General features: G+C 38.9%; 2 protein-coding genes across 4 annotated transcripts in view; both read left to right on the plus strand.

Annotated features, from left to right (window-relative positions):
• TRPV2 (transient receptor potential cation channel subfamily V member 2) overlaps window positions 1-14,477 on the plus strand; it is a 1,022,245-nt gene that overhangs the window by 175,178 nt on the left and 832,590 nt on the right. The gene's annotated exons all lie outside the window — the stretch shown is intronic.
• Window positions 1-14,477, plus strand: part of LOC122787965 (complement C3-like) — a 303,087-nt gene that overhangs the window by 137,413 nt on the left and 151,197 nt on the right. The window contains exons 4-6 of the mRNA XM_044054891.1: window positions 2,598-2,687; window positions 13,193-13,279; window positions 13,804-13,887. Of these exons, the coding sequence (XP_043910826.1) occupies window positions 2,598-2,687; window positions 13,193-13,279; window positions 13,804-13,887 (261 nt within the window). The remainder of the gene's footprint in view (window positions 1-2,597; window positions 2,688-13,192; window positions 13,280-13,803; window positions 13,888-14,477) is intronic.

Below are 14,477 nucleotides of genomic sequence, written 5' to 3' on the forward strand. Positions count from 1 at the left end.
GTTATACCGCATGGTGTTACATATGAATGCCTAAATCATGTTATATTACTCACTGTTGCTTATATCACATTCTGTGGAAAAACTTACATCAAAGATTATTATGCAACAATGTTTGCATCATACTATGGTGCAAAGGTATAGTCACATGACGCTAGTTAGAATATTTTGAATTTAGAATAAATGGGAAAACTCTCTTTCCCCCCTACTCCCCATGTCTGTCGGTGTACGTCAAGGTTCTCTACTTGGTCCTCTTCTCTTTATCATATTCACAAACAACCTTAATTTGGCAGCTCAACTAGCCCCCATATTATAGTATGGCGATGATGCTACACTTATCTTCTCAGCCACCACAACCCAGGAACTTCAACTAAAAAGGCAAACATCTTTTCAGGACATTGAAAATTACCTCTGTTGACACCAACTCATACTAAACCTCAACATAACCAAGATTATAGTTTTCAGTAACAAAAAACGCAAACCATCCCAGCTACCTCTCAAAATAATCTCCTCAAATGGAAATGAGATAGTACCCACTAACCAGGCTAAACTTTTAGGTGTCACTATAGATGATAATCTAAAATTTCATATACATATATCTCTGTCAATCAAAAAAGTCTACATCAAACTCGACACCCTATACAAGGCCGAACCATACCTTACTCCTAACGCCAGGCTAGCCACTGCTCAGTCACACCTACTATCCACCCTCCTGTATGTTTCTCTCATATTCACAAACCTGCATAAGACAGACCTCAACAACCTAGAATCATGTTACAATAAGATTCCCAAATAGCCACACAGATCTCACCATGGTTCGGCTCTCTCACAGTTAAACTGACTTGAGCTCCCCAATCTCTTATCACTAAATCAACTAACCTTAGCCCATGAAATAGTCCATCAACCCAACAGCTGCCACACTATTTCTATCTTAGTCCAACCTAGTACTAATCCCAGATCTCTCAGATCATCTAACAAACTTTTACTAAAGGTTATCAACTCCCACAACTTCCATGGTGACTCCCTCTATTCTCATGAAATAGGGAAACTCTGGAGCACTCTTCCCAAAACCATAGCAAAAACCCTAACCAGCACCAGTTCAAACTCCTAAAGGATCATCTTGCCAGTCTTTGGCTGTGCTCCTGCCATACTCCAGGCTAATCCCTTCTCACTTCCATTACTTTTACCCAAGTTCTGCTCCACGACTAACCATCACATACTTCCTGATACTTCTTGCAACCCCACTCCCCTATTCAACAACTACATTTCTTTTTTCTTCTCTATGCAGAACTGTTTCATGACTGTACAGCTCAAATGTTTGCAGATTTATATATAATTTTCACCAACCCATACAAGTATTCATATGTACCATGCTCATAATCTGTACCTGCGTGTACAATTTGTCTCTGAGCTGAAGCCCGTATTTTCTCTGTATATTTGTATCCTGTTATTTTAATGTGTTTATCGGTATATAACTCACTATTGTTTGTATTGTATTTTCTGGAGCTTTCCTCCCCTTGTTTCTGCTGAAAACAGGCTCCTGGCCCAGTTGGACATAACCAGTCAGCAAATGTAATAAATAAATAAATAAATAAAATATTTTAGGCAGTGGTGCATGCTTACAGCACATTAAGTTACAAAGGAATGGTTATATTGTGCATGTTTCATGAGGATTCAAATCTTACATTATGTTATGCAAGGATGCTGGCATTATATTATATTTTCACATTTTGCACTGATATAGTTGCACCTTAATATCTTATATGAGAAAACTTATAATGGCATAATTCATATCTCTCAACTGTGTCCAGATTTTCCCAGAATGTCCAGATTTAATGACCTATATTTTGTGTCTGTCCCTCATAACGGTTGTGCTTTCTGGCAAGTCTCTGAAGATTAAAGTCACTAAATAATGACACACATTTGAATTTCAGACATTTATCCTTTATAACAAGCATGCTAACACAAATACTGTTATTTTATTAACTTTCTAAGTTTGTTAGAGCAATATTTAAAATCTATATTTATTTTTGGGCCTTTGCCCCCCCATTATTTTAGGCTTTGTTTACACTTCTTGCTCTAAGAGGTTGAGAGTATGGCATATATTATGCAAGGTGATTATATTACATTATGTTTCACAGATGTAGTTATATCATGAAGTTGCAAACAGACATATGTGCTACATTATATTAGACAGGGATAGACACATTACTTTATATTTTAGAGGTGTGGTTATGCCATGGCATGTTACATGAGGCTAGTTATATTACATTACATTATAAAGGAGGTGGAGCTGTAAGATGGCATATTACACAGTAATGCTTACATCACAATATGTTATACAGTAATGCTTACATCACAATATGTTATACAGTAATGCTTACATCACAATATTTTACACAGTAATGCTTACATCACAATATTTTATACAGGGAAGCTTACATCAGAATATGTTCCACAACTGTTGTGCCATGTTAGGTGGCGTGCTTAAATCAAACTGTAGTGCAATTATAGTAAGCTGGGTGATAACATCTCAGTATGTTACTACTCATTTATATGATTTGTACATTCTGTTAACAGTGTTTTTATTTTAATTTCAGAAAATCGTTGTACCAGGTTCTACCATCCAACTAAAGATAGTGGCCTTCTGAGCAAAATTTGTCTAGATGATGTATGTAGATGTGCTGAAGGTAATGCTTTTGATGATTTTGAGGGAGAGGGATACTTTTTATATCAGATTATAAGCACAGAGCTAGGGTATGTGTTTTTGCTGTCATTATGACAGCTTTTTTAGTGATTTTTCTGTGTGGGCTCTGAATAATCATACAAAATATGCAAACTGTATTAATGACCCATCAAAAATCCTTCATGAAAAGATATATACAGTCCAGTCATCTACAAAAGTAATTCATATGCTATAAAACAAGTCATATGTTCAGAAATATTTTGAAAGAGGAAATGCATTATCTTTGCTGTCATCTGCCAGAAATGTACTTCTTGGGGGACAAAAAAGATTTGCCTAGTGGTATACTGTAACTACATTTATTTACATGCCTTGTTTCTCACAAATTCCATGACACCCTGTAGGTTCTTGAAAAACTTCTCTAGCTGATGCTAAATGTTTCCTTAGTGTAGTATTGCAGAAACCTCTGCCTCTTGCAGAGACATAACCTTTGTAGAGTTTGTCAAGAAGTGTACTGGTAATGAGGCAGCCAATGTGTCAAGGTGCTATATACATACATACATATACATACATATATACATACATATATATAATGTCAAGGTGCTATATACATATATTTATATATATATATATATATATATATATTATATATATATATATATATATATATATATATATATATATATATATATATATATACATATATGGATTCACTTCAGAAGCTCGAAATACTGAAATCTCGAATTTCAGTATCTCGAGCCCAAGAAGTCGAATCCACAAAACAACGAAAAGTAAAAACTGTGAAATTCAAAACCTCGAATACCGGAAGTTTTGAATTTCGCGGTTTTACTACACATACACACACACACACACACACACACACACACACACACACACACACACACACACACACACACACACACACACCATCCACCACACAAACACTCACAATCACTCTACTACATGAAAGCAAGGGGGGCTCTGCCCCCCTGCACCCCCCCACTCCCCCTACTTACATATTCTCACTCCGAGGTCGCACTACATACAAACACACACAAAACACCACCACACAAGCTACTTTCTCTTCGCACACAAACATCACAGCAACAAAACACACTGACACACACCACAGCCCCTACCCAAACCCCTTAACACACACACACACACACACACGTGCGCGCGCACACACACACACACACACACACACACACACACACACACACACACACACACACACACACACACACACACTTACCTGAATACATAACCATAGCGGAACTTTAGAAGTGTGAAATTCAGAACCTCCGGTATTCGAGGTTTTGAATTTCGTGCTTCTAAACTTTCGCTATTATGTGAATTAGGCTTCTTGGGCTCGAAATACTGAAATTCGAGATTTCAGTATTTCGAGCTTCTGAAAGGAACCTATAAACATATATATATATATATATATATATATATATATATATATATATATATATATATATATATATATCTATATGTATATATATATATATATATATATAAAAGAGTCACTATAGAGATACAATAAATCCTCCATTAACCAGCACCCATGGGGATTGGTAGATGCCGGATAACTGTAGTTTCTGGTTTCTTGAGAGTTAGTATTAAAAATAGGCCTGACTAATACTGTATCCTATACTATTTGTTTGGTTTGACTTGTTCTTAGGTTGGGGAGAGAGGGAATTTATTTCTATCTTCCTTTTTAAAACTCTAAAACTCTAAAAACATGAGGTATGTTTCTGCAAGGGGGGGTCAAAGTGCAAGACATGAAAAATTGCACTGTATTTCTTCGATTTTTTTTTTCTGGTTGCTTAAAAGTAAAGGTTGATTGAGTTCCAGTTAACGGAGAGTTTACTGTAGTCAGTATCTGAAGGCTGTGAATCAATGTGCAATGGGCCAGTACATCAGGGCATGCCTCAGTGTATTGTGGAAGAGCTGTAAATCTTATGCTTTCTGCTGGCAATGTGAATTCAGTATCAACATCTGTGGTGGCTAATTTCCCCAGTTCATGCTGGGAGGAGCCACATCTCCTCTTGATTCTGACAGCACCTAGCAGACAGTACATTCATCTTTTCTGTATGCTGCTTGTCCAAATGAAGAACAAAATTATTACTTTCATGGAAAGCCTTTATTGTATTTACTTATTTCATTTAGATAGGTGGCTATGATAGTTCAGTGACTTTTACCACTTAGATCCATCTGAAAAAGAAAAAAAAAACAACAATGTATGCAAGGTAAGATACAAAAAAAATCATAAACTAAAAACAAGAAATACTGAGAATGCAGAACATAGTTTTATCCAGTAGTTGAAGAGGATTATTTTATGACTTATAGGAAGATTTTTTCAACTATGATCCATTAGTGTCTTAAGATACATTTAAGACATAACAAAAATGACAGAAATGCAATATTCAAAACAGCAACATAATGAAATGGATACCATGTCACCAAGAAAACCCAACCTCTAGTAAGGAAAAAGTCCTACTATGTGACTATATCTACCGCATCTGAGTATCACTTATATAGTCATAATTATAGAGATGTTAAATTTATTTTGTATCCCAGAGTGGGCTTACTGGTTCTGCATGGTTAATTGTCTGTGATCAAAGTTCGAGTTAGACAGAGTATACGTACCAGGTAAATGAAATCAGACAAAATATTTCACCAAAACTAATTATACCTTCCTAAGGGATGGCATAAATCATTTCCAAGCTCCTGTTCCCACAGATGGCATTGACAACTATACTAACACATACACAAGTGTTTTGTACAAACACTTACACAAATGTATTGATGCTGTTGTACCTGATAGGATCAAAACAAGATCCTCAAGAAAAAACAAGCCTCTGGTGGACATCTAGCATTACTAAGTTGTACAACAAGAGGAAGAAGTTGCTGTCTAAGAATAAAAAAGAGAGGCCCCAGCACTGGAAGAACACCCTCCTCTGCTTGAACAAACAAATAAGACAACATGTAAAATCCTCTAAGGGCAGCTTTGAAAAATAAATGTAGCAGCCATAGCTAAGGATAAACATAAAGCATTCTTCAGCTATAGCTGTAACCTAAAATTCAAAGTCAAAGTGAACTTTATTGTCATTTAGACTCCACAAGGATAACCTAAACAAAATTGCTGCCTCAGGCTCAATATTGAGATGACAATTATACACATACAAATTACATACAGCACATGCAACATAGGTTCACAGGTTCATAGGTGTGTACTAGGCTAATGGCCCTGGAGCCTATATAAGCCTAGCCCAAGAAGATTCCCTGGCATCATGCTACCCAAAGTTAATTCCTAGTGCCCCTGTCAAGTAAGGCCACTGAACTGATCCTCGGGGTGAACTTCCTATTGCCCACCCACTCATCAAGATTTCTCTTAAAGAGGGCCAGTGAAGTGTTCTGCTTGATGTGAAGTTTGTTTCAGAGTATGGGAAGTCTCTGGGTTACATAACACACATACGAATTACATATAGCATATGCAACATACATAACATTCACTTTAAGTTAGACCGTTATTTTACTACATACTACTATAAATTACTATGTCCACAGTTTTTAGCACTGAGTGATTGATTATTGCACATTTATTGATTGTATACTTATTTTCTGATATGTTAGAATAGCTAGCAGACAAATATTGCACTTGATTGACATTGTAAACAGGTAACTATGAGCAAGCTCTCATAATTTCTATTGCACCATGATGGTTTGACAACCACAAGACCTTGTCAATGACTAACATTTCTGAGATTGCTTCCAGAGTTCAAGAACCTAAATTGTTCCTCAACCTGGTTGTTTTATAGTGCACGCTGTGGTATCGTCTGCCAGATGACAAGTTTGTAAACAGACCAAAGGCAGGGTGTGTAGGATTACTGGCTATTCCCATGGCCCTGTTGTAGCAAGGTGTTGTATATAGACCATGTATCACCAGGGAGTTGGAGTCTCTTATTCTCTTAGTGACCTTCACCATCCTCTGTAGGGCTTTTTGATCTGCAACTGAACAGCCCCCATACCACACCATGAAGTTGCTCCTAAAGATGCTTTCTATGGCCACCCTGTAGAAGGTGATAAGAATGATGGGTTATAGATTAGCTTTCCTTACCCTCTGCAGAATCTACAGATCTTGGATGGGTTATAGATTAGCTTTCCTTACCCTCTGCAGAATCTACAGATGTTGGATGGGTTATAGATTAGCTTTCCTTACCCTCTGCAGAATCTACAGATCTTGGATGGGTTATAGATTAGCTTTCCTTACCCTCTGCAGAATCTACAGATGTTGCTTGGCTTTCTTGACTATGTGACTGGTGTTTGGTGACCAGGATAAGTCCTCCAAAATATGGACTCCCAGGAATTTTGTGCTACTTAGTATATTCCCACCCTCTCTCCATTAATCATGAGTCAAGAGTGAGCTGGATGGGTTCTCCTAAAGTCTCTTATGATCTCCTTGGTTTTGGTGACATTGAGATCAAGGTTGTACCTTGCACACCAGTCAATCTGTAGATTCACTTCTTCCCTGTATGCTCCTTCATCTTCATTACTGATGGGACCCTCGACTGTGGTGTCATCTGCAAATGCGATGATGTAATTGGTATTAAATTTGGGGTTATATAGTCATGAGTTAGTATGGTAAATGTAGTGGACTCAGTACACATCCCTGGGGTACTCCTGTGTTAATTCTGATGTTTTTTGATGAATTCTTGCCCGCACATACCTTTTGTGGTCTTTCAATCTATTTGTATCTATTTGTATCTATTTGTATCTATTTGCACACGTGGTTACTGATGCCTGGATGGACATGTTTCTTGATTAGCTGTTGTGGGATAAGTGTGTTGAATCTTGAACTAAAGTCTATAAACAGCATCCTAACATAACTGTCCTTATTCTCCAGGTGTGCCATTGGAGATGTAGTGCAACCGAGATAGCATCTGGCATGGAGCGACTGGCACAATATGCAAACTGTAGTAGGTTGGGTGCAGCTGGTAGTTTTGCTGATGGGTGTTTTTTGACCAGTCTTTCAAAACTTTTCATGACAAATGGATGTGAGGGCTACTGGTCTGTAATCATTCAGCCTTGAGGGTGTTGCTTTCTTTGGCAGTGGCTTTATGTTTGTATTTTTGAAGTATTTGGGTAATTTTGCTTGGACAAGGGAAATGTTACAAATGTCTGCAAGTACGGTCCTTAGTTGTTCAGCACAGTCCTTTAGCACCCTTCCCAGGATGTTGTCTGGTCCAGAAGCCTTCCTGGGGTTCACCTGTCACAGGGTTTTTTACTCACCTCACCTGTAGTTAGACTGAGCACTTTGTCCTTTGGACTTATTGGAAGTTTCCCCTGCCTTTGAGCAGTTCCTCTCCTCGAATCTGCTGTAGAAGATGTTTAGCCTATCCAAGAAATCTATGCTGTCCCCACATTTAGCTGATAGTGGTTTGTATTCTGTAATAGCTTTTATGCCCTGCCAGATGGTCCCGGAGTCCCTTGTATTGGTAAAGTTGTTCTGGGCCTTCCTTCCAAAGGACCTCTTTGGTTCCTTTATCCCTCTATTCAGATTTCCCTAGCCACTCTGAGAGCTTACTTGTCATTCATTTTGAATACCTCATTTCGCTCCCTCAGAAGCTCATATACTTTGCTTGTAAGCCAAGGTTTCTGATTGACTCTTATTATGATATTTTTGTTGTCGCACATCTACATATTTGCAAATATATGCCATCACCGTTTCTGCATACTCATCGAAGTTAATTTGTTGATCAGTTGTTGCAGTCTCCTTGAATATGCTGCAGTTATTGTTATCAAACCAATCTTGCATTACTTTAGTTGCTACGTTTGGCCACACCTTCACTTGCTTCACAGTGAGTTTTCTCTGACTAGTGCAGGTTTGCATGCTGGTACTAACATAAGGGTAACGTGGTCAGAGTTGCCCAAGTGCAGATGTTTAGCAGCTTTATATGCCATCTTTGTGTTGGTGCAGACTTTGTTCAAGGTGTTAGTACCTGTTGTTGCAAAACCCACATATTGATAGTAGTGTGGTTGTACTGATTTCAAATCTGTCTGGTTGAAATCTCCTGCAATAATGTGCGTAAAATTTGGGGTTTTATTCTGTAGCTCACATATTGAGTTATGCAGTGTATTTAGTGCTTCTTTAGTGTTTGCACTTGGTGGGATGTATGCCACTGTGATGCTGACACCACTGGATTCTCTGGGAAGATAAAAGGGTCTGCATCTTACTACCAAGAACTCTACATTTTCAGAGCAGTGGCTGAGAGAAATCTCAGTTAGAGCACCAGCTGTTGTTTACATGCATGCAAACTCCTCCTCCTCTAGATTTCCCACTAAGCACATGATCTCTGTCTGCTCAAATCAGTGCAAGCCCTTGTAGTTGCACTGCACTGTCATTGATATTAATATGCAACCATGTTTCTGTAAACGTGAACACACAAGTATGTCTTGTAATGCCATTTCCAGACTTATGTAATCCATCTTGCTGTCCAGGGAGCACACATTTACGAGGAGTAGGGATGGTAATGCTGGGCTGAATGGATTTGCATTCAGTCTGTCAGTAATTGCAGCCCTTGTTCCTCTCTTCCTTGATCTTAAACACCTTTTCCTTTTGTTGCTCTTCCGGTGTGCTATGGAATCCCTTTATCTGTTTTAGGAATGTTGAGCCATGCTGTAATAAGATACCAAGGTTGTTGAGTGTGGAGATTGTTGTAGGCCTCCCAGCTCTGTAAACAACAGCTCAGCTGTCCAGCTGCATGGCAAGTTTGATTCCCTGATTTCTAGTAAGTTTTCTTCAGTTTAAGTGACTATACCTTCTTTTAAAGTATCAGAAACTGCTTTTTCTTGTTTTTTTCTGTAGAAAAGAAGACAAATATTGCACAATTCTCAATTGAGCTGATACAGACACTGCCACACAGGGTGCCTCCTTTTTTCCTCCTAAAAGGTACAACCCAGACATGTGCTGAACTAGCTGCGGATGGATCACATACTAGTTCTGTGAATATAGCTAACCTATTAGCTGACAGATTTGACAAAAATGTCACTCCCCGTCCCCTCCAAACACTGTACAAAGCATTCCTTCTATATCTCCCCCACCATGCATCTCCAAAGAGCAAGTCATTAATGCTCTCTACAAGGCCAAAAACATAGCCTCTATGAGAACAGATGGCATCCCATGTTGTGTTTTAAATGGTCTAAAACATGAGTAAGAAACTCCATTAAGTACTCTCTTCAAACACAGCCTGAGTATCAGTTTTGGCCCTCCTGAATAGAAAACAGCAAATGTCATCTCCCTTCATAAAGGGGGTACAGCAACAGACCCTGGGAACTACAGCCCCATGTGCTTAACCAGCCTTATCTGTGAGGCCATGGAACAAATCATGACCCTTATAAATAAGGATATGGTGATCTCCAAATCCTTGATCCAACGCAGTTTGGTTTTGTTAAAGACAGCTCATACCTGTTAAACTTGCTGGACTTCTTTGAAAATGTCACCAGAACCATAGACAAAGGCAAATTTGTACATTCAGCCTACCTTGACTTAGCCAAGGACTTCAACACAATCCCACATTCAGACATTATTGATAAACCCTCCCAGTTGAATATCATTAGCTTACAAACTTGTATAGTTGTTTTTGTTTATGTTACAATGTATTTTGAACTTTTTACTTGCTTAACCTGTATTGAGGATATTTTTCTTTTGTTCCTGTTAAGCTTATATTGTGTATATGTTACTTGTATCACTTGAGACTGTGGAGCTTTTCTCCCTGGGCCTCTGCTGAAAAAGGGCGCAAGCTCAGTCGAACATTCCCAGTCAACAAATGGCAAATAAATGAATAAATGTCATCAGGTGGGTTGCTAAATGGCTCACTAACAGATCACACTAGTCACAGCTGGGGATACCTCAGCCAGAAGACCTCTCACCAGTGGGCTTCCACAGGGGTCAGTGCTGGGCCCCCTATTGTTTGCAATATACTTCTCAGAAGTTCAGGCCAAAACAGAGGGGTTGTGGCTGACTAAATTTGCTGATGACTGCAAATTAGGTGCAATTATTGAATCCCCAAACAATGTTAATATACTTCAAGAGGGACTTACACAAACCAATGATTGGTGCCAAAGCCATGGACTTAAACTCAGTGCAAAATAATGCATTATCATCCCCTTCAGTAAAAATGATATCCCTGCAGACTATCATAAAAATAATAATACCCTAAGTAACAACTTAGTAGTGAGAGACTTTGGAGCCCAAGTTGACTTTAACCTAAACTATGACTACTATGTGTCTGCTGCAGTAAGGAAGGCATTTTATGTCGCACACCTCATTAGCAAAGGTATTGGCTCAAGAGTGAAAGAAGTCATAACACCCCTGTACTCAACCCTCATTAGGCCAATGATTGAGAATAATGCTCCCTTTGGTATGTATCTTACCAGGCACCTTCAGCAACTTGAAAGACCTCAGAGATTTCTAACCAAGAAAATTCAGGGTTTCCAGCACATGTCATGCATTGACAGACTGAAGTCACTGTCACTGCACTCATTAGTGCACAGACTACTTATAAGAGATTTGTGCCTGGCCTGCAGAGCAATCTTCGATCCAGACATAATGGAAATGCTGCATACCTGCAAGTCAAATAGGACAAAGGTCACCCACTCCAGGGACATTAACCTGCCCTGCGACATAAGTAGGACTTGATGGAAAGACAGCTATGTCTCTCTAGATTGCCACGCCTCTGGAATAGGGTACCAATTCACATCAAACAAAGCACCTCTATGACCCTGTTTAAGCGTAGCCTGGATGACTGGTTGTGAAGCCATAAATTCCTGCTGGGAATTTCACCTTTGACCCTCCTAGATATGGGCAGTCTTTGCTAAATAAGATCTTGACGTTAGGCAAGATCCTTTATATTGGGTTTCTCTAGTATTATGTTGGGCACACACGGCTAGGCTTATAAAGACCTTCAGGTCATTAGCCCAGTAACTGCCATCTATCAGATGCAGAACTGCTAGAGTTGCAGTATTTTCAACAGGCCAATCACTGCTCTGCGCTCAAGACAGAGAAATGTGGGACTAACATATAACAAGAAGGAGTACTGAACACAAGGTAGTAAAAGGAGCAGGTTTTAATCAATTGTTATTATTTTTATGGACTGTGTCAGGGTATTGCTCCAGTGGATCGTTTTCTTTACATTTTTCTCCACCCAGGCCTGTCACAGCTGGTCTCCATGATGTTTTCAGACCTCATAGTGATGTTCTTGGGTGAGATGGGACACTGATCCGCATAGTCTGTACCATCCCAGGCAGAGAGAGGCAAACGGTGATGTAAGATTACATATCAGGTCTGTGCTAAAGTGCTCCGTGCATGTCTGAACATATTAGGTCTGTGCTAAAGTGCTCCGTGCATGTCTGAAGATTATTCATCTTTGTTACATACAGAATGAGTGGAGCACAAGGGAGGAACTAAAGTAATGTGGCATCTACATTAAACATCTAACAGTGCAGAGCTAAAGGCCTCAATAGCCTTTCACCTGGGAAAAGGGAGAGAGAGAGAGAGAGATCCCCCACCAACCAAAAGGGAGAAACAGAGAGGTCCCCTACCAACCAAAAGGGAGAGAGATGTCCCTCACCAACCAAAAATGGAGAGAGAGGACCTCACCAACCAAAAGGGAGAGAGACAGAGAGAGAGACAGAGAGAGAAAGAGAGAGAGATACCCAGCAACCAAAAGGGAGAGAAGCAGGTCCCCCACCAACCATGTTATTCCCAGCTGCCCTTACTGAAGCTCCACAGCATGCTGGAGAGGAGTGGGAGATACGCTGAGGTGGTATCATCCTGAGAGGAGGGAAGTATTTTCTGCTTTTGCCTACCTATAACCCTCACCTCTGTGCACAGCAAGGAAGGACATGAGTACACATTGTGCACATTTTGTAGCATACGCACACACTTTTCTGAAGACTTTCTGTATACATTTCTCCTGTACATTTTGTCTACTTGGGCTAGAACCCCTGGCCTCCACTGGAGGGGCAATACTTTGAAATAAACCCACCCTCCCCTTTGGAATGGATGTGTCAGCATTTGAGACACTTATCCAATAATGGCTGACTTTTACAGTGTCCAGTCCCAGTGTTTGAACCGCATTTTCTTGGGTTATAGTCAGGGCCTTGTCCCTGTTTGTTGCAGTGCCAGTGGGCTGGAGGAAAGGAAATGAAGACAGACTTAAATACCTGACAGGATATACAAGATACAACTTGAAAACACTCTTAAATTAAAAAATACTCTGCAGTAAGTTGTTATAGCTTCCTTGACTAACCTTGTAATAGCCTTCTCAAAGTGTCATTGGAGATGGGGGGGGGGTTCAAGAACAAGTGTAAAATGCAAATATTAATGAAAATAAGCTTTATACCATTTGCATTCAAATGTGAATTTGGAAAATGAGTCACAAGAAGGTAAATGGTTCTTGTCATATGGTAAATGCAGTAATTTATATTTCTTTAATTTTACAGAAAACTGTGGCTTACAGAAGAAATATGATCAATCTGTCAGTATCTCAAATCGCATTGATGAAGCCTGTGCTCCAGGGGTTGACTACGGTAAATATCCCAGATATAGTTGAAGATTAGGCTTGTAGAAGTCTCTTTAGAAATACATAGCAGGAATGTTAATAGGGCTAATAAGAAAATGAAACAAAAATATAACAGTTAACTATAATGCAAACATAAACTGAGTAATGAATATTAAATTTGTATTGCTTTTCGCAAACTGACAAATTTTACTGAAAAAAAAAAGAAAACCTTGCCAACCTAGAATATGCTGCATTTTTCGAAGGGGCAAAGCTAAAATGGGTCCCTGGACCATTCCAATAATTTAGTTAATAAATAAATAGATGGATAAATAGGCAGACAGATAGACGGACAAACAAGACATTCTGCAGTTTGACAGCCTTCAATCAGTGGTTTTGTTGGAAACATGCGGATAGTTCAGAAATGAATAAAAAACATTGCAGAACAGTTTTTTGTCTGATGCTCATAATTTAATAGTTGATTTAGCTACACAGAAAGATGTAATAAGGTTTTCATACCAGGCTCATTATGAATGTTTTTCCTGTTTCTTTCAGTTTATAAAACAAAGCTTCTTAGTGTGGAAAATTCTACGAGCTATGATTACTACAAAATGGAGATCCTAGAAACTGTCAAAGAAGGTAGGAGCAACAGAAACAAAATAAGGTGATCTGCATTTCTGCTCTTATAATAAACCATCATGTTAACAAAAATATGTTGTGTAATTTGAATTATTCTCATTTCATAGGCAAGCCAAGACCTTTTTTTATTTGCATTTTCACTTTAAGTGCAGAAGGACAACTTCTATACAAGAGTCTCTTTTTTCTTTCTTCATTAGTTAAAAGCTCTCTTTATTTATATATTTATATATTAAAAGCTTGAGAAACAGAACAACATTCACACATTTCCTGTCAGTGAGGCTAGTAAGCAATCTGTCTGCTTTTAATTTTAAAGGAATGGGCACCTTCCCATTTGCAAAGCTCTCCAAAACAAGTGGAAATCTTAGATGTATGAAGGAAGTTACAAATGAAAACAGATAACAAGGCACCACCCCACTACCACCACATCATCCAACTTTGGCTAATGACAGATATCCATAAAGCACCCTTGAAAGGTCAAACTAGGGGTGAATATCCTACTGCAAAGGATAACTAATGAAGGTCGCTGTGTATACACAAAGGGAAGCTCTACAGAACAGTGCAGAGCCCTACCATAAAGAAAAGAAACACCA

Source organism: Protopterus annectens, chromosome 13.part0, assembly GCF_019279795.1.
Source record: "Protopterus annectens isolate FY-2018-M chromosome 13.part0, PAN1.0, whole genome shotgun sequence".
Taxonomy (NCBI): Eukaryota; Metazoa; Chordata; order Ceratodontiformes; family Protopteridae; genus Protopterus; species Protopterus annectens.